A 27,871-nucleotide genomic window follows, 5' to 3' on the forward strand; every position below is an offset into this window, starting at 1 on the left:
TGGGAGGCGGAAGTTGCAGTGAGCCAAGACCACACCACTGCACTCCAGCCTAGGTGACAGAGGGAGAGTCATCTCAAAAATAAATAAATAAATAAAATAAAAAAGGTTTCGAGTGAAAAGTTTCCTTTGCACCCTTGCCTCCCAGCCACCTGTTTCCCTTTCTAGAAGTCTCCAGTGTTTCTCAAGATATAATTCATATGTATGTTTTTCCCCTTTTACACAAATGTTCTACACCTTGCTTTTCTGATTTTTAGTTTATATGTCCTGCAGATCATTTCAAGTGAATACATAAACATGTTTCTTATTCTGTTTTATGACTAATGCCTGAAACGTGATGAATTGTGGGTGACTGAGCCTTCTATACAATTTGGGTTGTTTCTCTTTTGGATAAGTAACTGTTTTTTGTTTTTTGGTTTTTTTTTTTGTTTGAGACACAGTCTCACTCTGTTGCCCAAGCTGGAGTGCTGTGGCATGATCTCAGCTCACTGCAACCTCTGCCTCCCGGGTTCAAGCGATTCTCCTGCCTTAGCCTCCCAAGCGAGTAGCTAGGACTACAGGCATGTGCCACCACACCAGGCTAATTTTTGTATTTTTAGTAGAGACAGGGTTTCATCATGTTGGCCAGGCTGGTCTCGAACTCCTGACCTCAGGTAATCCACCCGCCTCGGCCTCCCAAACTGCTGGGATTAACAGGCGTGAGCCACCAAGCCTGGCCTGGATAAGTAACTTTTTAAAAGCAAACAAAACAGTTACTTTGGGTACTGTTTCTTGTATACTTGCTCATCATACCACCAGTTCTTTTTCTGATTCTCCCGTGATGTTACATGATTATACATACTTTATAGAGATAGGGATTAGTAATACTGGAAGCATAGGATTATCCAGTTTATAAAAGCTTCCCCACCTTCAGTTCTGTGACCTTAGGTATGTCACTTTCATCTCTGGGCCTGAGCTTTCCCATCAACTGAAACAGGTGAGTGATTCTCTGTGGGATAATAGTGAGGGAAAAATGGAGAGTAAGAGACTGCTTTCAGAATGTACAGTTGCTCTTGGACACTCTGCTACACCCTTCATTGAGGTACTCCCTGGTAGAAAACCACTACCTTGATAAGTCACTTCAGTTACTTAATTGAAGTATTATATCCCTTGGGCATGCTGGTTAGGAAAAATTTAGAACCCTCAAACTAAATGACCCTATTCCACTCAGTTACAGCATTTGATGATCCCTGTAGTCTACATGCATATGTGCTTTGTATACTGAATGGCTGATGCCATAGTTATTTCTTAGGTCTCAGATCTCTCGAGGCAGAAGGGATGTGTTATACTTTTCTTTCCTAAATGTTAAGGTAAAATATGAAGGATAAAAGAATTTAAGATGTTGACTTATTATCCCCCTTCCAGTTGTAAAAGACATTTTAATAACTGTTGTAGAATTGAATCAGATAGGTCAGAACTCCTTGTGAATACAATTGTGAGACAGTTTTTTGAATGCCATTATCTGATGGATTTGTGTCTGATAGGGAGTGAAGAGCAAGGCCAGCCTACCCAACTTTCTTGACCACATCATTGCCTCAGTGGTAGAAAATAAGAAAACCTCAGATGCTTCAAAGCGGGCCTGCAACTTGACTGATACCCAGAAGGAAGTGAAGGAGATGGTGATGGGGTTAAATGTGCTAGATCCCCATACTTCTCACTCCTGGCTTTGTGATGGGAGGCTTCTGTGTCTCCATGACCCCAGCAACAAAAACAACTGGAAGATCTTCCGGGAGTGTTGGAAGCAAGGTCAGGTAAGCAAGAATAAGTCGTTCCAAGGGCCAACTATCTGCCTGCCTACCACAGCCACCTGGACAATTCCAGGTCTCTCTTTTTGCCAGGGAGATTTAGACATAGTTAGGTTATTGTAATAGCCTTGCAACTTCGAGTTGTTTTGAGTTTTTAAAAGCAAGGAGATGGTCAGGCACAGTGGCTCACGCCTATAATCTCAGCACTTTGGGAGGCCAAGGCAGGCGCATCATCTGAGGTCAGGAGTTCAAGACCAGCTTGGCCAACATGGTGAAATCCTGTCTCTACTAAAAATACAAAAAAGAATTAGCCAGGCATGGTGGTGGGCGCCTGTAATCCCAGCTGCTTGGGAGGGTGAGGCAGGAGAATCACTTTACCTGGGAGGCAGAGGGTGTGGTGAGCCAAGATGATGCCACTACATTCCAGCCTGGGCGACAGACCAAGATTCCACCTCAAAAATAAATAATAGGCCAGGCGCGGTGGCTCAAGCCTGTAATCCCAGCACTTTGGGAGGCCAAGATGGGCGGATCACGAGGTCAGGAGATCGAGACCATCCTGGCTAACACGGTGAAACCCCGTCTCTACTAAAAATACAAAAAAAAACTAGCCGGGCGAGGTGGCGGGCGCCTGTAGTCCCAGCTACTCTGGAGGCTGAGGCAGGAGAATGGCGTAAACCCGGGAGGCGGAGCTTGCAGTGAGCTGAGATCCGGCCACTGCACTCTAGCCCGGGCAACAGAGCAAGACTCCGTCTCAAAATAAATAAATAAATAAATAAATAAATAAATAATAAAAGCAAGGAGATTACTAAAAACCCACTTTGCATCCTCTTGTTTCTAAGCTATATAGTTCTGTGTTCTTAAAAAGGCAGTCAAAATGTCTGTTAGGTGGTGATCTGGCATTGATGACATTTTTAGAGAAGTATGATTTTAAGATGGGGCAGAGGAGGGGCTGGAGGTAGGTAGTACTTTTCTAGGTAAATGTTTTAAGGCCACACAAGTTTTTTGATAGTGTGATAACACTCCCTACTTTAAAAACTTGAGCAGGTGCTTGAGGAAGGGGAGCTCATGGCATCGTCATTTTCAGTATGAGGAAGTGTTCACAAAGTTGCACTTGTTAGCTTTTTGTCCTCTCACCTCAAAACAGTGGTAGGTATTAGGGCAACAAAAGTGATTTCCCCAGGGTGAGAATCAAGCATAACAATGGAGTAGAAGCATTTCCTTTCACTTTAGTTGACATGTGGAAATCCATGGATTATACAACTGGGAAAGAACAGTAGAGCTTCCTGGAGAAGAGGAGGCCCTCCTCAGGAAACCCTCCTATTCTGTCTCAGCCCTAAAGCCGGAAGTTTTTCCTCGATTGCTCTGATTGGGATATTTTTGTTTCCACAGCCAGTGCTGGTTTCGGGGGTACATAAAAAGCTCAAGTCTGAGCTCTGGAAGCCAGAAGCCTTTAGCCAGGAATTTGGAGACCAGGATGTAGACTTGGTGAACTGCAGGAACTGTGCTATAATTTCCGACGTGAAAGTTCGGGATTTCTGGGATGGTTTCGAGATCATATGCAGTAAGTAGCTTTCATATCTAGTTCAGTAATAGCAGACTGGAAAATAAGTATCTATATGCCCAGCTCTGCCCTTGAATAATAAATTATATTCTGGGCCATAATAGGGACTTGAAAAAATAAATTAATTAAAAATTAAAAACAGCCAGGTGCAGTCACTCACTCCTGTAATTTCAGTCCTTTCGGAGGCTGAGGCGTGGATCACTTGGGGTCAGGAGTTCAAGACCAGCCTGGCCAACTTAGCGAAACCCCGTCTTTACTAAAAATACAAAAATTAGCCCGGCATGGTGTGTGCCTATAATCCCAGCTACTCAGGAAGCTGAGGCGGGAGAATCACTTGAACCCAGGAGGCAGAGGTTGCAATGAGCCAGGGTGGCACCACTGCACTCCAGCCTGGGTGATGGAGTGAGACTCTGTCTCAAAAATAAATAAATAAATAAATCCAAATTATACCCACTTGGTGGGAGAACATTCTGCCCTGGTGCCAACTCTGTAGCTTACATGGCAATTGCATGACTCTCAGAGCATGCCTGGACTTAATCATGTGATTACATGGGCTGTGCAGAGCACTTTACTCTGAGGAAAGGGGATAGAATCCCTGTAAGATGGAAAAATAAGACACACACTGAAGTAGTGAGTGAGGAAAACAAAGCCCACCTAGTCCATTATGGGGGTTTACAAGTCTGAAATAAAAGGTTAGTCTCCTAGGCCGGGCACAGTGCCTTATGCCTGTAATCCCAGCACTTTGGGAGGCCAAGGCAGGCGGATCATCTGAGGTCAGGAGTTCGAGACCAGCCTGGCCAACATGGCAAAACCCCATCTCTACTAAAAATACAAAAATCAGCTGGGCGTGGTGGTGGTCGCCTGTAATCCCAGCTACTCAGGAGGCTGAGGCAGGGAGAATCGCTTGAAACCGGGAGGCGGAGGTTGCAGTGAGCCAAGATCGTGCCACTACACTCCAGCCCGGGTGACAGAGCAAGACTCTGTCTCAAAAAAAAAAGAGGTTAGTCTCCTAAAACTTAGTCACTGTTGAAAATCGGACACCAGCCAAACCAGCAGATGTTTGTGGGAGTACTCTCTGTCTTCCAGAACGACTACGGTCAGAAGATGGGCAGCCAATGGTGCTCAAACTCAAGGACTGGCCTCCTGGGGAAGATTTTCGAGACATGATGCCAACCAGGTTAGTGACCTGCGGTGGTGTCATCTTCAGAAGCCATCACAGAGTAGTCACAGAAAAGTGAACTTTGTCTGTTGGCTTTCTTCCCCTATAACAAGCTAAGTCATCTTTCCTGCACTTTCATAGGTTTGAAGATCTGATGGAGAACCTTCCTCTGCCAGAATATACCAAACGAGATGGCAGGCTCAATCTGGCCTCTAGGCTACCTAGCTACTTTGTAAGGCCTGATCTGGGCCCCAAGATGTACAACGCCTATGGTATGAGGGAGAGGTTAAAATTGCTCTTTTGGGGGACTGTCGTTCTTATTTCAACTATAGAGGGAGATCTGTGGTCAATGTCAGGTATAGAGATGATTGCAGGCAAGTGCTAGAGAAGTGAATAGTATCCAAGATAGTCTTGAATATGTTTGCTTTTGTCATACTGGTTTTCGTAACATCCATGTGTGCCCAAACCATAAGCTTACATGTCTCCGTAGTGAGGAAGTTTCATGTCAAAAACTGTACCTAAGGAGCCATATTCTCGAGTCTAAGAGACTTGACAAAATAATAATGAAGAGGTCTGGGTGCCATGCTACCCAGCCAGTGCTTTGTGAAGGCCAGTGATGACCTAAATCCCAGTGAAAGCTCAGCTTTATCTGAATACACCTAATGCCCGTATCTGTTTTGTTTTTCATGGAGAGATCGTTTTTTGGAGGTAGATTTGTTCTGTGGCCAGCGTCAATGAGAAATCAGTCTTAAAACAGTATAAAAAAGATGAAAGTGATTTCTTCATAAACAAATAGACTTCACTCTCCTAATTTCCCCTTGAGCATATTTTCAGATGTAGCGTTGATGTGGATTCTTCCGAATATTGGCCCTTCACCTTGCATATTTGTCTTTCTCCTTCAGGGTTGATAACAGCAGAAGATAGAAGAGTTGGTACAACAAATCTTCATTTAGATGTGTCTGATGCTGTTAATGTGATGGTGTATGTTGGGATTCCCATCGGGGAGGGTGCTCATGATGAAGGTATGCTTTCTAGAATCTGCTGCTTCAGGATGGTGAGGCTTTGTCTTGGGAATACAGTTGGGTGTTTTCATCCTTAGGGCCAGTGGCTTTTCCTTTTTCCTTTTCCTTTTTTTTTTTTTTTTTTTGGAGGCAGAGTCTTGCCTTGCTCTGTCCCCCAGGCTAGAGTGCAGTGGCGCAATCTTGGCTCACTGCAACCTCCGCTGCCTCCCGAGTTCAAGCAATTCTCCTGCATCAGCCTCCTGGGATTAAAGGCGCCTGCCACCACGCCCGGCTAATTTTTGTATTTTTAGTATAGATGAGTTTCGCCATGTTGGCCAGGCTGGTCTCAAACTCCTGACCTCAGGTTATCTGCCTGCCTAAAGTGCTGGGATTACAGGCATCAGCCGCTGCATCCAGCTTCTTTTTTCTTTTCTTATTCCCCTAGTGGCTTTTTCTTGTTTCTTCCAGGCCTAATGGGAAGTGGCCAGTGGATGTTGCTAGGTAAAGGGGGAGGTTCTAGTAGAGAAGAATACCACTTTGCGTATCTTTGACTAGAGTCTCTTTCTAGAAATGCTACCCTTTTCTACTTTGTAGCCTCACAAAGAGAAATGAAGGTCAGCTGTGGAGTGACAGATGATAAAGCCAGGACCTTCATAAAAATGAAGCATAAAAGTGATATTTTGCTGTATTTATACTTCCTGCCATCTTAGTGTTAAAATTAATACATGTTCATTATGGAAATTTTGGAAAAAGGGATACTTTTTTAAAAGAAAATAAGTAACTCAAAATCTCAAGGTTCAGGGATAATTTGTTTTTGTTTTTTTGTTTTTTTTTTTGAAATAGAGTCTCACTATGTTGCTCAGACTGGCTTCAAACTCCTGGGCTCCAGCATTCCTCCCACCTCAGCCTCCCAAGTAACTGGGCCTACAGGCAAGGCCACTGTGCCTGGCTTTACATTTGCTTTTTTTTTCTTTTCTTTTCCTTTCTTTTTTCTGTAACCTCCGCCTCCTGGGTTCAAGCAATTCTCAGGCCTCAGCCTCCCAAGTAGCTGGGATTACAGGCATGTGCCACCACACTCAGCTAATTTTTGTATTTTTAGTAGAGACGGGGGTTTCACCATGTTGGCCGGGCTGGGCTCGAACTCCCAACCTCAGGTGATCGCCTGCCTCAGCCTCTCAAAATGCTGGGATTATAGACATGAGCCACCATGCCCAGCCTACATTTGCCTTGGATTCTGCCCACCTGCAACATTCATGATGGTGTTTTTTAGGTCATTATAATAGACAAGCATTAGAAGCCAACCCTCTTCACTTGCCAGTGATGCTTTATGCTTTGTGGACTTAAATTCAGAATCCTAGTGTTTGAAGGGGTCTTGAGAACATACATAGACTCCATATACTTGTAGTGGAAAATAACCTGCAAGTTAAACGTAAGATATGGCTACACAGTTTAAGCAAGAAGTATGTGTTAAGGAGAAATTATACCTCCAAAAATGCTGAATCTCTAATACGTAAGGAAGGTTTAATGTTATTCTGTGTGTAGGGAGCTTAGACCAGTATGAATTTTGATTCTTTGATTCTGCCTTACATTATTCCAGAGATGGAGAAGAGTAAAAACTCGGTTTGTTTGAATTGGATGTTTCGTTTCAAACTCAGTGTTACTGAAATGGCTGACTACATTGAAAGTGTCATTTTTGCCCTTTTCAGAAGTACTCAAGACAATTGACGAGGGAGATGCTGATGAGGTGACAAAGCAGAGGATTCATGATGGAAAAGAGAAGCCAGGTGCTTTATGGCACATATATGCAGCCAAGGATGCAGAGAAGATCCGGGAGCTGCTCCGAAAGGTATGCCTCTGGGTGGGCTGTGCTTCCAGCTCACGTATCAAGGGTCTGGATGCTGAGACACCCTATCTAGGGTTTCTCATGTAGAGTCCCTTGGCATTAAAGACCTGTTGGTCATGGTATCTCTGGTGGCAAAGCCCAAAGGCTTGAATCCACACCTAGAGGATGTTGACTAGAATAGTTTTGCCATCCCCACCCCATCTTAGGACATTGCTACAGCAAGTTGGATTTACACTGTCAATAATGTTTAATTTTCCCATCTTTGGATTTGATTGTGGCTTCAGGTTGGAGAAGAACAGGGCCAAGAGAACCCCCCTGATCATGACCCAATTCATGACCAAAGTTGGTACCTGGACCAGACCCTCCGTAAGCGACTTTATGAGGAGTATGGTGTGCAAGGCTGGGCTATCGTGCAGTTCCTAGGTGATGCTGTTTTCATACCTGCTGGAGCCCCACACCAGGTGGGTTCCTGCTTGGAGGCTGGGCTGGACAGTTCTATGGGCTTCTTATTTCTGTCTTTCTTGCTAATCTACCAAGAGATTTAAGTAGCTAGATCAGACTGATTTCTCTTATGCTGCAACTTATTTTATGCTTTTATTTTCTTCCTTGTAACGTAAAGGTTCATTTAAAAATTTTTAAACAGGGCTAGGCACAGTGGCTCACGCCCGTAATCCCAGCACTTTGAAGGCCGAGGCAGGCAGATCACCTGAGGTCGGGAGTTCAAGACCAGCCTGACCAACATGGTGAACTCCCATCTCTACTAAAAATACAAAATTAGCCAGGCGTGGTGGCACATGCCTATAATCCAGCTACTCAGGAGGCTGAGGCGGGAGAATCGCTTGAACCCGGGAGGTGGAGGTTGCAGTGAGCCAAGATCGCGCCATTGCACTCCAGCCTGGGCAACAAGAGCAAACCTCAGTCTCAAAAAAAAAAAAATTTAAAACAATGCGAGGTATTAAAGAAAAAGTGACAAGTCCTAGCTCAGCTACTTGTAGCATACTCTTATCAATCCCCTTATCCTACCTTCCCAATCTAGTTGCTTTCCTCAGAGGTAGCCTACTGTTAACAGTTGGTGTATATTTTTCCAGAGCATTTTCTGTGCAAATACTAATATTTTTATGTATTCCCCCCACCCCCCTTTTTTTTTTGTGGTAGAGACTGGGTTTCACCATGTTGTCTAGGCTGGTCTTGAACTCCTGAGCTCAAGCAATCAACCTGCCTCAGCCTCCCAAAGTGCTGAGATTACAGGCATGAGCCACTGCACCTGGCCATTGTTTTTATTTATACATTTGCACTTACAGCTTTTCTGTGTTGTTATAAAAATAGAAATATTATACATATTTCTTAAGGTTTTTTTTAACTATATCATGGACGTTTTCCATATATTATTAAATCTCTAATGTCTGATATTTACCCTCTGCACTTTGCCCCTCGCAGGTTCACAATCTATACAGTTGCATAAAAGTAGCAGAAGACTTTGTATCTCCAGAACATGTAAAGCACTGTTTCCGCCTGACTCAGGAATTCAGGCATCTCTCTAACACTCATACAAATCATGAGGATAAACTGCAGGTAAATAACTCCTCCTCCTACCCCACTCTGTCTTCTCATTGCATACTCATATACATTACACAGAAAGCACATTCTCCTTTCTGAGGGTATTCTCCAAAGGTCTAATTGTGGAGGAGAAATGATGCAGGGAAGAAGTTTGTGGATATGGAGTCATTTTAGGATGCATTTAATTGTTTTTTAAAGTTTTTCTTCTTTTTTACAAAAATTAGCTGGGCATGATGGGGCATGCCTGTAGTCCCAGCTACTCAGGAAACTGAGGCAGGAGAATTGTTTGAACTGGGAGGCGGAGGTTGCAGCGAGCTGAAATCATGCCACTGCACTCCAACCTGGGTGACAGCAAAACAAAAAAAAAAGTTTTTCTTCTTTTTAATAGAATGGGGTCTATGTTGCGCAGGCTGGTCTTAAACTACTGGGCTCAAGATATCCTCTCACCTCAGCCTCACAAAGTACTGGGAATACAGGTGTGAGCCACTGCTTAACCTTATCATTTCTGTTGTGACAGTCCTCATTTCTCTCCCCTTCAGAGTTATAGTATTACTAGTGTTAGTAACTAACTAGACAGACCTCCCCAAAAGGTGGGAAAAGCACTATGGCAGTGTGTTCTAAGCATGTTTTTGAGAACAAATATTGCGCCAAAGCTGCTTCTCATAGCAGATTTCTATGCAGACTCAATTTCTTAGAGCTCTGCTAGGGATTACAGTTCATGTCCCTAAGAACTGTATCCCCTTGTAGAGCAGAGCTGAACAATCAGATTAGGTTCCCTCTGCTCTTGAAATGGATTGGAATTTTAAGGCAGAATTTCATCATTAATACACTTAGGTAGTTTAGTTGCATAAAAAGAACAAAGAGAGCCGGGCACGGTGGCTCATGCCTGTAATACCAGCACTTTGGGAGGCCAAGGTGGGTGGATCACGAGGTCAGGAGATCGAGACCATCCCGGCTAATATGTTGATACCCCATCTCTACTAAAAACACAAAAAATTAGCCGGGCATGGTGGCACGTGCCTGTAGTCCCAGCTACTCGGGAGGCTGAGACAGGAGAATCGCTAGAACCTGGGAGGCAGAGGTTGCAGTGAGCTGAGATCGCGCCTCTGCACTCCAGCCTGGGTGACAGAGCGAGACACCGTCTCAAAAAAAAAAACAAAACAAAAAAGACAGAATAAGGAAGTAGAATTCTCTAGGCTTTCACTGTGGCATGCCTGTGGCTCAAGTGTATTTTCTTTGGTTGTTGATAGATCAGATTGAAGAGGTTTTTCTTTCTTTCTTTTTTTTTTTTTTTTTTTTTTTGAGACAGTCTCGCTCTGTCGCCCAGGCTGGAGTGCAGTGGCATGATCTCGGCTCACTGCAACCTTCACCTCCCAGGTTCACGCCATTCTCCTGCCTCAGCCTCCCAAGTAGCTGGGACTACAGGCGTCTGCCACCACACCTGGCTATTTTTTTGTATTTTTAGTAGAGATGGGGTTTCACCATGTTAGCCAGGATGGTCTCCATCTCCTGACCTTGTGATCTGCCTGCCTCGGCCTCCCAAAGTGCTGGGACTACAGGCGTGAGCCACCACACCCAGCCAGAAGAGGTTTTTCTTAATTGCTGGTAGATTCAATCACCTTTAACTCTGAGTCTGATGTGTTTTTCCTTTCCTTCCTTTCCTTTTCCTTTTCCTTTTCCTTTCCTTTTTTTTTTTTTTTTTTTTTTTTTTTTTTTTGAGACGGAGTCTTGCTCTGCCACCCAGGCTGGAGTGCAGTGGCCGGCTCTCAGCTCACTGCAAGCTCCGCCTCCCGGGTTCACGCCATTCTCCTGTCTCAGCCTCCCGAGTAGCTGGGACTACAGGCGCCCGCCTCGTCGCCCGGCTAGTTTTTTTTTTTTTGTATTTTTTAGTAGAGACGGGGTTTCACCGTATTAGCCAGGATGGTCTCGATCTCCTGACCTCATGATCCGCCCGTCTCGGCCTCCCAAAGTGCTGGGATTACAGGCTTGAGCCACCGCGCCCGGCCCTTTTCCTTTCCTTTTCCTTTTCCCTTTCCTTTCCTTTCTTGAGACAGAGTCTTGCCTTGTTGCCCAGGCTGCAGTGCAGTGTGGCGCGATCTCGGCTCACTGCAAGCTCCACCTTCCGGATTTACGCCATTCTCCTGCCTCAGCCTCCCATGTAGCTGAGACTATAGACGCCCACCACCACGCCGGGCTAATTTTTTGTATTTTTAGTAGAAACAGGGTTTCACCTTGTTAGCCAGGATGGTCTCGATCTCCTGACCTCGTGATCCGCCTGTCTCGGCCTCCCAAAGTGCTGGAATTACAGGCGTGAGCCACCGCGCCCAATTTCTTTTTTTTTTCTTTTGTTTTTTTTTTTGACAGAGTCTCATCTGTCACCCACGCTGGAGTGCAGCGGCATGATATCGGCTCACTGCAACCTCCGCCGTCTGGGTTCAAGCAGTTCTCCTGCCTCAGCCTCTCAGGTAGCTGGGATTACAGGCACCTGCCACTGTGCCCGGCTCATTTTTGTAGTTTTTTAATAGAGACGGGGTTTCAACATCTTGGCCAGGCTGGTCTTGAACTCCTGACCTCATGATCCACCTGCCTTGACCTCCCACAGTGCTGGGATTACAGATGTGAGCCACCCCGGCTAGCGGTTCTTTTTTTTTTTTTTTTTTTTTTTTTGAGACAGGGTCTTACTCTGTCGCCAAAGCTAAAATGCAATGGTGTGATCTTGGCTCACTGCATCCTTCATCTCCTGGGTTCAAGTGATTCTTCTGCCTCAGCCTCCCATGTAGCTGGGATTACAGGCATGCGCCACCACACCCAGATAATTTTTGTATTTTTTGGTAGAGACGCAGTTTCACCATTTTAGCTAGGCTGGTCTTGAACTCCTGACTTCAGGTGATCTGCCCACCTCTGCCTCCCAAAGCGCTGGAATTACAGGAGTGAGCCACTGCACCCAGCCAACCATAAAGTTTTAATACAAAGTATAATCAACTTTGGTTTTTGTTTGTTTGTTTATCAAGATAGAGTCCTGCTCTGTTGCCCAGGCTGCAGTGCAGTGGCGTGATCTTGCCTCACTGCAACCTCTGCCTCCCGAGTTCAAGCGATTCTCCTGCCTCAGCCTCCCGAGTATCTGGGGATTACAGGCACATGTCACCACACCAAGCTAATTTTTGTATTTTTAGTAGAAACGGGGTTTTGCCATGTTGGCCAGGCTGGTCTTGAACTCCCAACCTCAGGTGATCCACCTGCCTCGGCTTCCCAAAATGCTGAGATTACAGGTGTGAGTCACCGTGCCCGTCCAACATTGGTGTTTAGATAGAATGAGAATATAAAGGTAACATGTCACCTTACCCATAACACCTTTCCTTGAGCTAGGGATGTTGGGTGTGTGTCTGCAGTCACAGCCACTCAGGAGACTGAAGTGGGAAGATCACTTGAGCCCAGGAGTTTTGAAGCTATCGTGACCTGTGATCGCCCCACTACACTCCAGCCTGGGCAACAGACTCTGTCTCTATTTAAAAACAAAAAACAGGCTAGGCGCAGTGGCTCGTGCCTGTAATCCCAACACTTTGGGAGGCCGAGGCGGGCAGATCACAAGGTCAGGAGTTCAAGACCAGCCTGGCCAATGTGGTGAAACCCCCCCGCCCCATCTCTACTAAAAATACAAAAATTAGCCAGGCATGGTGGCAGGCGCCTGTAGTCCCAGCTACTCAGGAGGCTGAGACAGGAGAATCGCTTGAACCCAGGAGGCAGAGATGGCAGTGAGCTGAGATGGCGCCACTGCACTCCAGCCTGGGCAACAGTGTGAGACTCCATCTCAAAAAAAAAAAAACCTCTCCTGACTACCCTGTTTAGAATAACAACTCCTGCTACTCCCAGTCCCACTTTCACTGCTTTATTTTTTCTGTAGTATATATATATATATATATATATATATAATTTTTTTTTTTTAATCTGTTACTTAACCCTACTATACTGTAAGCTATTTAAGCTCTGTGAAGGCAAGAATTTTACTGTTTTACTCACTGCTTTTCCTTAGCACAATGTCTGACACATAGTAGGTATTCATCAATCTTTGTTGAAGCAATGCAAAAAAATTAATGGAGAATAGCATAAAAGGGACTTGGATGCCCATGAGCCAGCCTAAGAAAGTACAGCACACATACATATACAGCAGCTACATGGTTGAAGCCCCCATGTCCCCTTCCCCTTTGCATTTCCCCACTTTTCCTCCGCAGAAATAACCTCAAGTCTCTTGTCAGCCCTTTAAAAGAAAACTGTCTTTATTATCTTCACTTTAATATGCTTGTTTACTTTTTTCAATAACTTTCATTGTGTGTTCCAATTTCACAGGTAATATATCCAAATCAGAAAACATATAAGCACAAAGGGAAAAAATAGGCCATAATCCTGCTTTCCACTCTTGTTTTAATGCATCCTTATTAGCTGTAGAACCTTAAGGAAGCCTCTTAACTATGTAAGGAAGCAAATATCTCCAGCTGCTCACTGTGGCCTTAGTTTCCTCAGTTTCTCCTCTGTAAATTGGTCGTGATAATAATAGAACCTACCTCATAGGATTCTGGCAAGGATTAAGCGGAGGTCCACATAAAGAGCTCAGCAACAGCGCCTGCCCAGGACATAGTAAGCACTTAAATGATGGTGATCAAATAGCCTTTCAGTATTCTTTTTTGAGTACAGACCTTATGCCCTATGTGATTTGTAAATGACTGTGGGGATTGATACAGGAACGCACAGTCCTTGTTGGGAGTTTCCCCACTAAACCAGTAGGCTTACAGTCAAGGTAGAACATACATTTGCATGGGGCTGCCGTGAACTGACTTTGCTGTTTACCCTTTCTAGGTGAAGAACATCATTTACCATGCAGTGAAAGATGCGGTTGGCACTCTCAAGGCTCATGAATCCAAACTGGCAAGGTCCTAGGCATGGAGAAACTCCAAGCTCCCCTGCGAAGCAGGTCTTTCACTCACAACACTTACAGGGAACGGCAGGGCTCTTTGCTGGAGCAGAGGCCCTTCACCCGGAGCCAGTGTGGTCAGTATTCCAAACTCTCCAGCCACTCTATTCTACGCTGCCTCAACACTGAAGGTTGACACAGGAAAGTCGTACTGTTCACACACACAGTTTGAGACTCCAAGCCAAGAGTGCCACATCCTATCCTGTGGCCTTTTGGAAATCCGAATTGCCTGAACATGGCGGGGCTTTCCTGCACATTCTCCTGATTTGAGATTCATTGGCACACCTTTCTTTTCTTTTCCTCTTGTGCCTAGTTAAATGGAAATGTGTTTGGAGGTAGGGGAAATCACATAACTGGTACAAGTATGGGGTAATTGCTTAAACATGCCTGGTGGAAGTCTGATAGCGTCTCTGCACGTGACCTCTGACAAAGCCCATCCCAGGAGACGGGGTGAAGCCATTCCCCACACTCTCCTGTGAACACCGGAGTCTGGCAAGACCCAGGGAGAACCCACTGCTTTTCCCAGGAGGCTCCAGGATTAGGAAATGTGTGTATTTAGTGAAAAATAGGTTTGTAGTGAAATAGTTACTATTTCATGAAAGTAGATATTTTTAGAATTTTTGAAATACCACAGTTGTTTTCCTGGATTATGAGGAAAGGCACATTACATTTAGTCTTCCTTTCGATATAAAACTCTTTGAAGAAATATGATTTTTAGAAATCAGCTACCCATTATAGCACAAAATCAGCCAAAGCAGAATTTTTTAAAATTGGCTTTTTTAGGATTCTTTTAGTTTCTCCCCCTCCCATCTTAGTCTTACCTTGAGGGAACAGTCCTATGAGAAGGAACTTTTTCATGTCTGAGCTGTGGTGTGTTCCCTGTGTGTGTACAACACTGGTGACTCCAGGAACCATTTTCACCTATTACCAGTGTTCCCTGGGGACTCCTCTTAACGTTTCCAAATGGGAAGGACAGTTGATTTCCAACATGAGGTTTTTTTGTTTTTTATCCAGAAATATTTTCCGCAAAACCTTCCAACTGAGTGGAGTCTGATTAAGGATTTATTTGAAAATGGTGGAATTCATTGGCCCATAGGTACATTGGAAAATGTATCTCTCTCCAGCTGTACTGTAGTGCCCTGCAGGCTGTTTATATGTTCACAGTTACTTTTTTTTAAAAATAAAAGTCATTTAATGTAGAATACTTTTAATTTCACTTTCTGTATTTTAATTTTGTTGAAGGGCTGATTGGGATTTCCATGTTCTTATTAAAAATCTAACAAATCTGTTTGGAGTGGACTAAATTATTTGCATACCAACCCTTCTAAAATCAGCATCAGATTGGGAGTTGGATTGGAGGTGAGGGATTCGTTTTCAGGTCTTCATGACTGTGCTACACCCAGATATTTTTCTTTGCTTGTTGAGGCTGTGCCATGTTGGGAGAAGGGAAATTGCTAGGGTGAGGTTAGTATGGTTTGGAGAATTGGGGGTAAGGGGTAGGGGCCACATACGTTAGAGGGTAGGAAGAGAGACATGTTTCCCCATACTTCATGCTCTGTGAATGGAGTGGGAAAGGTGGGGTCCTCCCTTCCTGTGGCAGCGTCTGGGGGGAAGGGCCATTGTGTGTGGTCTCAGCAAAGTTGGACAGTCTGTGGTGGGATTCTTAAGCAGGCGGCCTGGCTGCCCACATGTAATGTGTGGCCATAGATCCTCCTTAGAGAATAGTGGGAGACTCATGTGGGATTTATCAAGCAGTAATTAAAGTGTTTCATTGTGAGGTGAGAACAGACTGCATTCCAATTAGAAGAGGCTTTCTGGAGAGGAAGTTGTAAAGAATAGCAAGAGGGGTTATCAGAGGCTGCTTCTCTGAAACCTTTTGGGAAACATCTTCCAAAGTGTTTGAACCTGGAAATATAATTTATCAGGTTAGAAATAGACCATTGTGTGGTTCAAGGATACTGAGCTTGAATAAGACCATGACTCTTTGAAATACACAGTTCTGAATGTGTCCTTTCAGCCCGGATGGGCACAGGTTGATGCTGTGGTCACCCGAAGGATTACACCTCAACATAAAGGGTAGAGGAATGCTGAAGCTTTAAAATGGGACAGGAAAGGAGAGCAATAGGGCTGGGGGTTGGTGGATGGTGGGAAGTTGGTTGCTTTGCTGAAGGTCGGGAGGCAGGCTAGCCTACATTCTGGATATAAATGTCTTTAGAATCAGGACATTCACTGCCACTAGTGCTTGCTGATGGGGGTGGAATTGGAGCCCCAGACCCCTCTCCCAGCCCCTCTGTTTGAAAAGAAGGTTGACCCTTTTGTTGTCAGTAACCACATTGAGAGCATAAAGCTCTGTTCCCCTGCAAAGCTAAGGAGCTGACAACGTGAAAAAGCAGACCAGCAGCCCAGTGACTCACACCTGTGATCCCAGCACTTTGGGAGGCTGAGGCAGGTGGATCGCTTGAGCTCAGGAGTTTGAGACCAGCCTGGGCAATATTGCAAAACCCTGTCTTGACAAAACAAACAAACAAACAAACAAATTAGCTGGTTGTGGCTTGGGCCTGTAGTCCCTGCTACTCTGGAGGCTGAGGTGGGAGGATCACTCAAACCCAGGAGGTGTGCTGAGGTTGTGCCACTGCACTCCCGGGTGAGCGACAGAGTGAGACCCTGTCTCAAAAAAAAAAACAAAACGGATCTGGCCAGGGGAGATCCTCTTTGAACAGGGGTGAGAAGGAATGGGGTGAACAGGTGCGGCTGTACCTGTGACTCGGGAGCTCAGGTGGATGTCTCCAGGGCCTGTGATGAGGAGGAGAGTTTGCTAGTCAGCAGTAGGGGATGTAACCTGTTTAAAGTAGGCTTCCTGGGGTTATCTTAGCAGCATGACTTGGTGGCTTTGTGACTCTCAACAGATTATTGAACCTTAAGCTTCTCATTCCCTTATCTTCAAAATGAGGGCATTTATAGCTCCTGCCTTATAGGGTGGTCAAGAGAATTCACTGGCAACGCAGTGAAGCTCTTAGCACAAGGGCTGGCACACAGTAAGCGCTTGATGTGGGCAGGGCAGGAGGTGGGCAGGGGTCGATTTCAAGATGTAACCATGGAGAACTCCACGACAACAGCGTAGGGCTTGAAACCCAAGAAAGATGAACAAGCGATTCAAGGAAGGCAGGGCACTGAGGGTCGGAGGCGCATGCCCGGCCACAGCAGGTGCCGGGGGCGCGCCGCCGCCGCCGCGGCCTCCCGGCCTCCCCTTTAAGAGCCGCCGCCGCCGCCCACGGCCCGCCGCTGCGGCAGAGACCTCCCCTTTAACGGCGGCGCTGGGCGCTCCGCTGCCCCCGCGGCGGCTGCTGCAGCGGCTGCTGCTGCTACTGCGGCTCCTGCTGCCGCTGCCGCCGCCGCCGCTTGGCCTCAGGCAGCTGCATCCTCGGCCCGGCCGGGTCCCCGCCCCGCGCCGCGCCCGGCCCCGCCATGGTGTCCTGGATCATCTCTCGCCTGGTGGTGTGAGTGCGGCGGCGAGGGGGGTGATGCGGGCTGTGATGGAGGGCGGGGTTGTTAAAGCCCGGGTGGACTTCTCCGAAGCTTGGTGCAGCAGAGTCACCTAAAGGCGCTGCGTCCTTATTTGGGGTCCCCAGAGACACGGAGATGTGGCACCCAGGACTGGAGGGGGGAATATTAGGGGAGCGTGGCAGGCCTGGCTTCCCAGGGACCTCACCCACATTCTTTATTAATAACCTCTTTTATTTCTACCGTCCTTGCTCCTGCTCCCATCCTAGGGGCTGAGCAGCACGGCTTGATTTAAAAGGGAAGGCAGGCGCGTCCCCTCCCCCACCTGGCAGGTCTGGGCTGGAGGAGGTCCTCAGACCCGGGCCCTGTCCCTCTGGGGGAGGGAACAGGGTGATGGAAGAGAGTGGAGCAAGGCAGGGCCTCATCATCATTCCACAGCTCAGAGCCACCACCAGGCCCCTTGGCCTCTCCCTTCCACTCACTGTCAGGAGACTGGGGACGAGAGCACATGCCCTTAGGCCCCCTAGGGAGGAAGTTTGGGAAGCAGAAATGCTCGGAGGACAAAGTGTGAGAGGTAACTGGGAGAGGGGATGTATGTGCTCAGCCTGGGATTGTGGACGCCGCTGGGAGAGGACGCTCTGGGAGAGGACGCTCGGTGGCCTTCATTCCAGGCTGCCAGCCACACTGTGGAGCCGTGTCTCTGGCACCTCCCCAGGCCCCAGGAGGGAACTCACACCATTCTCCACGACCCCAGACTTTGTCCTTGAGGATTCTGCCCCGCACTCCATTTGCACCAGGCAGTTTGGAAGTATCCCGCCTGTTCATGCGGAAACAGGAGGCACCCACACATTGTCAAGGGGCTGAGCCTGACAGGAGCTCCTTGTGGGCCTCGGAGTTATCCCCTGCCCTAATGAGGACACTGCCCCTCGGCCTCCACCGTTGTGGACTGACACCGGCAGCCCCACCCTGCTCCCTTCTTCCCATTCCGTGCAGCCAGGCTGGCTAAGTGCTTCTGTCCTGGTTTCCTCTAGACTCCTTCTCTTCCCCCACCCACCACAGGGGGAATGGAGGGATCTCACGCCTCCATGTGGCCTTCAGGGTGGCTGCTTCTCTCTTGCCTGGGCAAGCCCCAAAGGGCATCGGTCCTCTTCTTTCCCAGCCTGTGTCTTGTCTGCACTCTGTAGTTGGATCACCAGCGGGGGCCCTCCCCTGAGCCCCATCCCTGTGGTGTTTACATGGGGGAATAAGCCTCTTTGCCTCTCTCAGGGCCTCCTGCCCCTGTGCCCTTTGTTCCCTAGGGCCCCAGGGTCACAGTGGTACCTCTGACTGCCAGGTAAGGGTGCCCTGTTAGGTGGTGTCAGGTTCCCTCGCAGAGCCTGGCTCTGAGACAGGGAAGTAGAGGGTAAGGGCAGATGGGTGTGAATGGGCATGAGGTCAAGAAGGAAGGCACCCTGTGGCAGTGACCTGACTCCCAGTCCCCATGACATGTTTGTGCATAACCAAGGATCATGGCGCAAGGGACCACATTGGACCCTCTGGCCTCCGGGCCTTTCCCTGCCTCCGGGGCTGGAGAAAAACTGAACAGTGGAGCAGGGAAGGGCATCACCCTAGCTAGCTGGGCATGTTCCACACTGCTTTGACCTTAACCCCTGACCTGAGTTCATCAGTCCAGGAGGGAGTTCTGTCCCTCTTCCCATTATTTACCCAGGGTCTGATGCAGAGCTGGGAGGGAGAGGCCACTGCCCTTGGCTGAGGGGCCCAATAACCATGCCTGCCTCCCTAGGCTCATCTTTGGCACCTTGTACCCAGCCTATTCTTCCTACAAGGCCGTGAAGACAAAAAACGTGAAGGAATATGTGAGTGGATGACCCTTCACCCCCTACCCAACCCACATGGCAGAGAGAGGGGAGGACACTGGGTCCTATTACAGATGGGGGTGACTTCGCACCAATGCTGTCAGCCACTAACAAGACCCACCAGCAATGGAGGGCCCTGGGTGTCCCGCACAGTGCCTCCAACATGGCTGGCAGGCAGAAGTGGGGTCCTGGGTGTTCTAACCAGCCCAGGCATGTTTGACAGGCAGAGTTGGGGTCCTAGGTGTCCCTGCCCCTCAGCCCCATGCCCCAGTGAGCATTTTCCTCTGTTCCTCAGGTGAAGTGGATGATGTACTGGATCGTCTTTGCCTTCTTCACCACGGCTGAGACGCTCACGGATATAGTGCTCTCCTGGTGAGGTCCAGCATCCCCTCCTGCATCTCAGGACCCAGGGCCTCTGCCTGTCTCTACCCAGCCAGCCAAACAAAAGATTGGGCCTGGGAGTGAAGCTCCTCCCACTCCTGACAATTTCTTGGGGTCCTTGATATCTCCCCTCTCATGCCTAACTTGACCTGTAGAAGAACAGACATAGTAGTGCCAGGCAAGGGGGCTCACGCTTGTAATCTCAGCACTTTGGGGGACCAAGGCTGGTGGATCACCTGAGGCCAGGAGTTTGAGATAAACCTGGGCAATACAGTGAGACCTCATCTCTACTAAAAAAATTTTTTAATTAACCAGGTATGGTGGCATGTGCCTGTAGACCCAGCTACTTAGGAAGCTGAGACAGAAGGATCGCTTGAGCCCAGGAGTTGGGGGCTGCTGTGAGCTATGATCGTGCCACTGCACTCCAGCCTGAGTGACAGAGCAAGACCTTATCTATTAAAAAAGAAAAACGAGCTGGGTGCGGTAGCTCACACCTGTAGTCTCAGCACTTTGGGAGGCCTAGGTGGGTGGATCATTTGAGGTCAGGAGTTTGAGACCAGCCTGGCCAACATGGTAAAACCCTGTCTCCACTAAAAATACAAAAAAAATTAGCTGGGTGTGGTGGTGCCCCTGTAATCCCAGCTACTAGGGAGGCTGAGGCAGGAGAACTGCTTGAACCCAGGAGGTGGAGGTTGCAGTGAGCCAAGATCATGCCGTTGCAAGCCTGGGCAACAGAGTGAGACTCCGTCTCAGAAAAAAAAAAAGGGAGTAAGAACAAACATAACCCCCACGTTTCTTTCTGGTGGCAACCAGAGCACCTCAGTGGAATTCAGGAAACCTGCTTCTGCCATGCTGCCTATGACCTTAGGCAAGTCACAGCTCTCGAGGCCTCAGTTTCTTTATTTGTAAAATAGGCATATGATTCACTCCTATAAACACTGGATACTTGCATTTCCAAGGCATTTCCCAGGTCGTACTAGACTACTAGACTACTATGAGCACTTTGAGGACAGGGAATGTGTCTTAATCATCTGTGTATTCACAGCAGGAACTCAAAAACATTTACTGAATGATCAGATACCTCTTGGAAGACAGAACTAATAAGATAGTTTATCGGAACTCAAGAGAAGAGAATGTTACCAAGGGGGAGAGGACAAGAGATCATTACATGTATAGATAAGGCCCTTGCATTTGAGAAAAATAGTTTTAGGATAGGAAAGAGATGGAGAGATGGGTTAAAAGTTGAGGGTAAAGGCCGGGCGCAGTGGCTCACGCCTGTAATCTCAGCACTTTGGGAGGCCAAGGCAGGCAGATCATGAGGTCAGGAGATCAAGACCATCCGGGCCAACATGGTGAAACCCCGTCTCTACTAAAAATACAAAAATTAGCTAGGCGTTATGGCGTATGCTTGTAATCCCAGCTACTTGGGAGGCTGAGACAGGAGAATCGCTTGAACCCAGGAGACGGAGGTTGCAGTGAGTCAAGATCGCACCACTGTACTCCAGCCTGGTGACAGAACAGGACGCAGTCTCAAAAAAAAAAAAAAAAAAAAAAAAAAAAAAAAAAAAATTTGAAGGTAAAGGCTGGGCGTGGTGGCTTCTGCTTGTAATCCTAGCACTTTGGGAAACCAAGGCAGGAGGATCGCTTGAGCCTAAGAGTTTGAGATCAGCCTGGGCAACATAGCAAGACCGTCTATTTAAAAAGAAAAAAAAAAATTGGCCAGGTGCGGTGGCTCATGCCTTAATCACAGCACTTTGGGAGGCCGAGGCGGGCAGATCACCTGAGGTCAGGAGTTCGAGACCAGCCTGACCAACATGGTGAAACCCTGTCTCTACTAAAAATACAAAATTAGCCGGGCATGGTGGCACATGCCTGTAATCCCAGCTACCCGGGAGGCTAAGGCAGGAGAATTGCTTGAACCCAGGAGGCGGAGGCTGTGGTGAGCCAAGATCACGCCATTGCACTCCAGCCTAGGCAACAAAAACGAGACTATGTCTCACAAAAAAAAAAAAAAAAAAAAAAAAAAAAAAAAATTGAGAGTAGAGCAAGAGTGGTGAGGTAAAAAAAAAAAAATTGACGGTAGTGAATATAGATGCCTTTTTTTCTTTTTCTGAGGTAGAATCTCACTCTGTCATTCAGGTTGGAATGCAGTGGTGTGATCTCGGCTCACTGCAGCCTCGACCTCCTGGGCTCAAGTGATCTTCCCACCTCAACCTCCTGAGTAGCTGGGACCACAGGCACATGCCACCACACCTGGCTTCTTTTTTATTTTTTGTAGAAATGGGGTTTTGCTGTGTTGTCAAGCTGGTCTCGAACTCCTGGGCTTAGATGATCCTCCCACCTTGGCTCCCAAAGTGCTGGGAGATTACAGGCCACTGTGCCAGGCCTATACATGGGTCTTGACACAGCAAAAGAGAGAGTTTTGATGAGGGCTTTGTGAGGACGTAGGTGACCTGAAGGAGTTTGTGACCAGAGGAGAAGGCGCTATGGGGACTGAAGGGCAATCCTGAAAAGTGAGGGGCGTGTCATGGCGAGGCAGGAGGTTCCCTAGCAAGCTAGAGAAGCCCCAGGCCTCTCGATGATAGGGAGGGCAGGAAAGGAAGGGGTGAAGACTCAGGCGTGGGCCTGCACAGTCAAGAGCAAGGTCGAGAGTTTCCCTTGGTGGTGACCCTAGGGCAGAGGAAGGAGGGTTTTCTCTAGGAGTGAGAGGGCTGGGGCTTGGGGAGAGGATGAGGCAAGGAGAGTCGCTGCTGGGGGAAATTCCTTCTAGAGTCACTGCTTACCTTCCTGTCTGGAGCCTCAGCTGAGCCACCCAGACGCTTTCAGATTAGAAAGGAGCAGTCCCATGAGCCTCATGGGGACCCCAGAGCACTCAGAGTGACGGGCTATCACACGGGGCTGGTGCTGCTAGACACAGGGCACCTCCCGACTCCCTGCCCTGTACTCCGCGCTTGCCCCTGTCCCAACAGGTTCCCCTTCTACTTTGAACTGAAGATCGCCTTCGTGATATGGCTGCTGTCCCCATACACCAAGGGCTCCAGCGTGCTCTACCGCAAGTTTGTGCACCCAACACTGTCCAACAAGGAGAAGGTTTGTCCCCACTCTCAGCTTACCTCCCAGCCTGCCCCCAGCCAAGGCAGCCCAGAGCCTGCAGCCTCATACAGACTGGCCCTCCCTCAGGGGCCCAGAGCCCGAAGTGACCTGACAGGGCTGCCGTGGCCTCCTGGAGCAGGCAGGGGCCTCTGTCCAGGGGTGAACAAGGGTAGGGCAGGGCCTCGACAGCAGCGCCCACCTCTCCTCTCCTCCCTTCCCCTCCAATGCCATAGGAGATCGACGAGTACATCACGCAGGCCCGAGACAAGAGCTATGAGACCATGATGAGGGTGGGCAAGAGGGGCCTGAACCTGGCCGCCAATGCCGCAGTCACAGCTGCTGCCAAGGTGAGATGGGGGCAGGCTCGGATTCCCAGGGCCCCCGCCTTGTACAAAGGGCCCTGGCCAGGACCCTTGCGTCCACCCTGTGCTCAGGGCTGTAGAGACTCTGGGCTCATGCAGCTGGAGGTTCCAGTCCAGGCTCTACCCCTATCTGGCCAAGTCACTTTCATTGTCCAGCCATTTCTGCATCTGTCCAGAGGCGAAGTGTGGTACTGCCCCAGCCCTCAGCTCTGTCTGTGTGGGACTGGGTGAAGACTGTGGGGAGGGCACCGAGCCTGGGCTGCTGCCAGCACCATGGTGACCGCTATCTCCACCCCGCCCCTTTCCCCGGCTCTCCCGGTGCGTGGTGGTGACCCTAGGGCCAGGGGGTGCTGTCAGAGAAGCTCCGCAGCTTCAGCATGCAGGACCTGACCCTGATTCGGGACGAGGATGCACTGCCCCTGCAGGGGCCCGACGGCCGCCTCCGACCCGGCCCTGGCAGCCTCCTGGACACCATTGAGGACTTAGGTACAGGCAGGGCCTGAGGTTGGGGAGGGGCCCCAAGGGCAAGGCCAAGGAGCCCAGATGGGAAAGATTCCCCCATCTCCTTTTCTCCCTGCACCCAGGAGATGACGCTGCCCTGAGTCTAAGGTCCAGCACAAACGCGGCAGATTCCCGGACAGAGGCCTCTGAGGATGACATGGGAGACAAAGCTCCCAAGAAGGCCAAACCCATCAAAAAAGCACCCAAAGCTGAGGTGAGGGCACTGGCCAGAGCTTGGGGAAACAGGCAGGGGGTGGTGGCTCCAAGCTGAGCCCCATCTTCCTCCTTCTTTCCACAGCCACTGGCTTCCAAGACACTGAAGACCCGGCCCAAGAAGAAGACTTCTGGCGGGGGCGACTCAGCTTGAGACCCTCCACCCCCGCAGGCTGCAGAGCAAGGATGAAGCCTCAGGAAGGGCCTCGGACCCAGCCCCTGCTCCACACTGTGCCAGTAGCCTAGGTGTCTCAGGCCCCTAGGCCCCTCAGATGGCTATTTCCGGTGCCTGCCCAGTGGCCACTCTTCTGGAAGGGGCTTGGAAAAGAGGAGGGAGGCCCAGCTGTGGGGGTTGAGGGTAGAGGGTGGACCAGAGGCTGAGGACTGAGCCACCTAAGGAGGTGGGAACCCCTCGGCCTCCACCACTGTTCCGCTGCAGCCCCGCCCTGCCTTGCCCCGCCCACCCAGTGCCTTGCTGAAGCCCATAGCCATCCGCTTCTCCGAGGTCCTATCATGTCTCCACTGCTCGCCTTGGTTTGGGAGCGGGGAGGGGGCAGTCCTAGCCCAGATGGACCAAGGATGGGCCTGAAGACACGTGGGGGAAAGGGAGCACACGGGGAGGATGTTAGGGACTCTGGGTGGGGCCTCCAGGTGCAGCTGTGGGTGGAAGACGGGTTGGCGTGTGCTTCAGCAACCAGGATGGCCAGGCCAGAGCTGCAGCTGGGGGCTCTTTTCCTGGTCATTTGGTGGGGCTGAGTGCCACATGTTCCCACATTAAAAAGGGGGGGTCCAGGGCTGTGTGTTTGTGTCTTTCTGGGTCTAGGGCTGGGGGGAGTTTGGGTCAAGGACTGTCCCTCCAGCAGTCACCTCCTCCCACCCTCAGCCCCACAGTCAACTGGCCATTTCCCTGCTCAACCCTCCCTCCTAGACCCTGAGCCTCAGAGGACCCAGGGGCCCATGAGAGAATGGGCATCTGGGAGGCCCCTCACCTGCTCCTTTGACCTTGCTCCCTTTCAGGTCACCCATTTCCACCATGCCCTGGGCTGGACTCCCGTGCTCCTCAGGGTCCACCCCTGCTCTGGTACAGGCCCCTGCTGAGTGGGTCCCTCTTCTCTGCCCCTGGGGCCCATCTCCTATTGTCCAGGGTCCCCATCCTGTACCAAGCAGACTGGGCCCTAAGACCCCTGGCAGAACCCAGACTCTGCTCACACTTGCCCCAGCTTCTGCCACAGCTTCAGTTAGGGCCAGGAGGAACACATGAAGAAGAAAGAGAAATGCAGGAGCCGTGGGGCTCCCGGTTCCTTGGGAAGAGGGTGCCCAGTGGACCTTTGGCACTGGATGAGCCAATAAACCAAACTCTGGCACCTCATTTATTTTGGCATCTGTGCTTTGTTCTTGTCACACCAGCTGACAGGTGGGAAGGACCTCAAGTGAGAAGCAGGGTCCAGCTGGGGGAGTCGGAAGGCCAGCCTGTGATCCACAGGAGCTCTGGTCCTCAGCTAAGAGATGGGTTTGAGGTGGCTCAGTCTAGGAAAATGGTTTTGGGACTCAAAACCAGAGGCCTGGGCCGGGCACGTTGGCTCACGCCTGTAATCCCAGCACTTTGGGAGGCCAAGGCGGGCAGATCACGAGGTCAGGAGATCAAGACCATCCTGGCCAAGATGGTGAAACCCTGTCTCTACTAAAAAAAATTAGCCAGGCGTTGTGGTGTGCACCTGTAGTCCCAGCTACTTGGGAGGCTGAGGTAGGGGAATCGCTTGAATGTGGGAGGTGGAGATTGCAGTCAGCCGAGATTACACCACTGCACTCCAGGCTGGTGACAGAGCAAGACTCTGTCTCAAACAAAACAAAAAACAGAGGTTTAGCTGGGTGTGGTGGCTCACACCTGTAATCCCAGCACTTTGGGAGGCCGAGGTAGGAGGATCCTTGAACCCAGGATTTTGAGACCAGCCTGGGCAACATGGGAAAATCACATCTGTATTTTTTTTTTTTTTTTTTTTTTTTGAAACTGAGTCTCTATTGCCAAGGCTAGAGTGCAGTGGTGTGATCTTGACTTGCTGCAACCTCCGCCTCCCGGGTTCAAGCGATTCTCATGCCTCAGCCTCCTGAGTAGCTGGGATTACAGGCATGAGACATCGTGCCAGACCACATTTCTATTTTTAAAAAAAATAATAATAAATAAAAACCAGAGGCCTAAGAAGGGTCAGGGGCCCCAACCCCAAGGACTGTCTTATCCCTCAGAATCTTACCCCAAGTCTTCAGTGGACCTTCTGGTATCCAACAAAAAGTGCTAGGTGTAGACTCTGGGGGACAAAGATCCCAGTGAGGCCCCCAGTGGGGACAGGATAAGATATGGAGCTGCGGGGCAGGCCGAGGGGACTGTGCCTAGAAAGGCCAAAAATGCCAAAGGGGGTTGAGCCAGACACATTGAGCGAATAAGCAGAGATGGGGAAGCCAAGACAAGGGCTTGTGTAGAAACCAGCCCTGGGGACAGAGAGGGAACCAAGGGCTGAGACAAAGAGGCACAACCTTTGTGACACCAGGAAAGGCAGGGGTCCAGCCCTAACTGCTGGGCTAGGTTGGAGGAAAGGAGGAGGAGGGAGCTGCAGGGCATGGGGTCGGAGCCCTGGGAAGCAGAGGCAGAGCTCCAGGGGCCAAGAAGCACAACTGACTGGGGATGAGCCCCCGGGAAGCCAGAACCAAGGGGGAGGGAAAGGCTGGCAGAGGAGCAGAGGCAGGTACGGAGGAGAGATTGACAAAGGAAAAGAGCCGTGAGGGAGGAAAAAGGGATCAGAGAAATAGCTCAACTTGTGGAAGGAAAATGGAGGAAGCAGGCTATGGGGTGGGTAGGGGGTGTGAATAGGACCTAGACCCAGGCTCTGGACCCCAAGTTTGGCAAAGTGCCCCTACACTAGGCTTCCCTCCTCCTTCCCTGGCATCCCCGGGCATGTGCACAGGGCATGTGCCAAGCTAGCCAAGAGCCCCCTGAAGTGATGTCACAGTGGGGGATGTGAGATGTCCCTTTTGTCTTTCCTTGGAGTCCTCCAGTCAACTAGCCCTCTGAGGGGCATCGCCTTCACCATCAGCCTCTGAGCAATTTTGGCCCATTTTTCCATCGGAAAGGAGAGGAAGCTACCATGGTAAAATATAGGGGAGGCATTCATTCTAGAAAGATCCCGAGAGGGTAAGATGCTGCAGAACCACGCTAACAGCTACCATATGCCCAGGAAACCAGGTTAGGCGTTCTTTAACCTAAATCTCATTTGCTGCATATCACACACACACACACACACACACACACAGCCTCACACTCAGGAGCATGCTCGCATCCACAGTGACTGGTGGCTAGACAGGTGACGTCCAGATTCCGTGCGCATCAGGGGTTCCCCTGTGTCCACAGGAACATGCTGAGATTTCCAAGCTCATTGGTTTGTTGCTATGGAAACATTCAGGCTTCTAGAACTCTGGGCACAGGGCCCGCCCCCTGTGATGCAGAGGAGAGGAGAGCTAGAGGGTGACAAGAAGAATGGGTGGAAAGGCTCCTGGGAAAGAGGCTGGCTGGTGGCACACATCTGGGCCTAGGTAACCCTTTGCTGTTCCCTCATTCCCTGGGAAAATCTCCCCTTCCCCCTCTCCCCTCTGCCTCCGTAGATCTCTCCAAGCCAGGGTAGTGGGAAAGAGATGTCAGAAATAGGTGGATGGCCAGCGCTCTGTGGAGGGTGCTTGCTTGATCACTGCCTGGGTCTCCAGGGGCCTTTGAGAGGTACTAGCTTTGGGTAGGGACTGGGGCAGGCGAGCGCTGGGTCCCATGCCCAGGCCTCCTTGGGATCGCTGGGCAGCTCTCCAGGCCTGAGGTTCCTGGTTATAACAGTCTCAGGTCTCTAGCTTCTTCAGCTGGCTCCCCCTCCCTTTCTTGTGGGTGCCCTACACCCGGAGAACCTGCTTAAAATGGGATTTCCAGGCTGTGACGTCAGAGGAAAGCCGGCAGCTCCAACCAGCCTCTGCCAGCTCTCCCTTGATCGGCAGAGCTGAGCCCAGCTTTGCTTGGCCTGGAGGGAGGCAGGGCGGGCACAGGAGGGAGGGGTTTTGGGGGCTC

General features: G+C 49.5%; 2 protein-coding genes across 4 annotated transcripts in view; both read left to right on the forward strand.

The window, feature by feature from the left end:
• The window catches only part of KDM3B (lysine demethylase 3B), an 87,297-nt gene extending 72,141 nt beyond the window's left edge, over window positions 1-15,156 (forward strand). Inside the window, exons 16-24 of the mRNA XM_030928022.1 lie at window positions 1,521-1,787; window positions 3,171-3,342; window positions 4,429-4,519; window positions 4,643-4,773; window positions 5,404-5,523; window positions 7,209-7,348; window positions 7,630-7,806; window positions 8,783-8,917; window positions 13,754-15,156. Of these exons, the coding sequence (XP_030783882.1) occupies window positions 1,521-1,787; window positions 3,171-3,342; window positions 4,429-4,519; window positions 4,643-4,773; window positions 5,404-5,523; window positions 7,209-7,348; window positions 7,630-7,806; window positions 8,783-8,917; window positions 13,754-13,834 (1,314 nt within the window). The 3' untranslated portion in view covers window positions 13,835-15,156. The remainder of the gene's footprint in view (window positions 1-1,520; window positions 1,788-3,170; window positions 3,343-4,428; window positions 4,520-4,642; window positions 4,774-5,403; window positions 5,524-7,208; window positions 7,349-7,629; window positions 7,807-8,782; window positions 8,918-13,753) is intronic.
• Window positions 15,157-17,175: 2,019 nt separating this feature from the next.
• On the forward strand, window positions 17,176-25,144 carry REEP2 (receptor accessory protein 2). Of its 3 annotated transcripts, none has more exons than XM_010388096.2 (8): window positions 17,176-17,365; window positions 19,153-19,225; window positions 19,521-19,597; window positions 22,576-22,696; window positions 22,933-23,046; window positions 23,400-23,547; window positions 23,646-23,776; window positions 23,861-25,144. In XM_010388096.2, the coding sequence occupies exons 1-8, from the start codon at window positions 17,334-17,336 to the stop codon at window positions 23,927-23,929; spliced, it is 765 nt and encodes a 254-aa protein (XP_010386398.2). In that variant the 5' UTR covers window positions 17,176-17,333; the 3' UTR covers window positions 23,930-25,144. The 3 variants fall into 3 exon arrangements, with proteins under 3 accessions (XP_010386398.2, XP_010386399.2, XP_010386402.2); XM_010388097.2 differs by having other exon boundaries at window positions 17,185-17,365; window positions 23,406-23,547; XM_010388100.2 differs by having other exon boundaries at window positions 17,224-17,365; window positions 19,078-19,225; window positions 23,406-23,547.
• The last annotated feature ends 2,727 nt before the right edge of the window (window positions 25,145-27,871 follow it).

This window comes from Rhinopithecus roxellana, chromosome 3 (assembly GCF_007565055.1).
Source record: "Rhinopithecus roxellana isolate Shanxi Qingling chromosome 3, ASM756505v1, whole genome shotgun sequence".
Lineage (NCBI taxonomy): Eukaryota > Metazoa > Chordata > Mammalia > Primates > Cercopithecidae > Rhinopithecus > Rhinopithecus roxellana.

What these genes read in the sequence shown, in the direction of transcription:
- REEP2 (XM_010388096.2), top strand. Translation starts at nt 17,334, where the DNA reads ATGGTGTCCTGGATCATCTCTCGCCTGGTGGT. An exon ending in ATCATCTCTCGCCTGGTGGT is followed by an intron (nt 17,366 to 19,152) that starts GTGAGTGCGGCG and finishes CTGCCTCCCTAG; the next exon opens with GCTCATCTTTGGCACCTTGT. An exon ending in AAAAAGCACCCAAAGCTGAG is followed by an intron (nt 23,777 to 23,860) that starts GTGAGGGCACTG and finishes TTCTTTCCACAG; the next exon opens with CCACTGGCTTCCAAGACACT.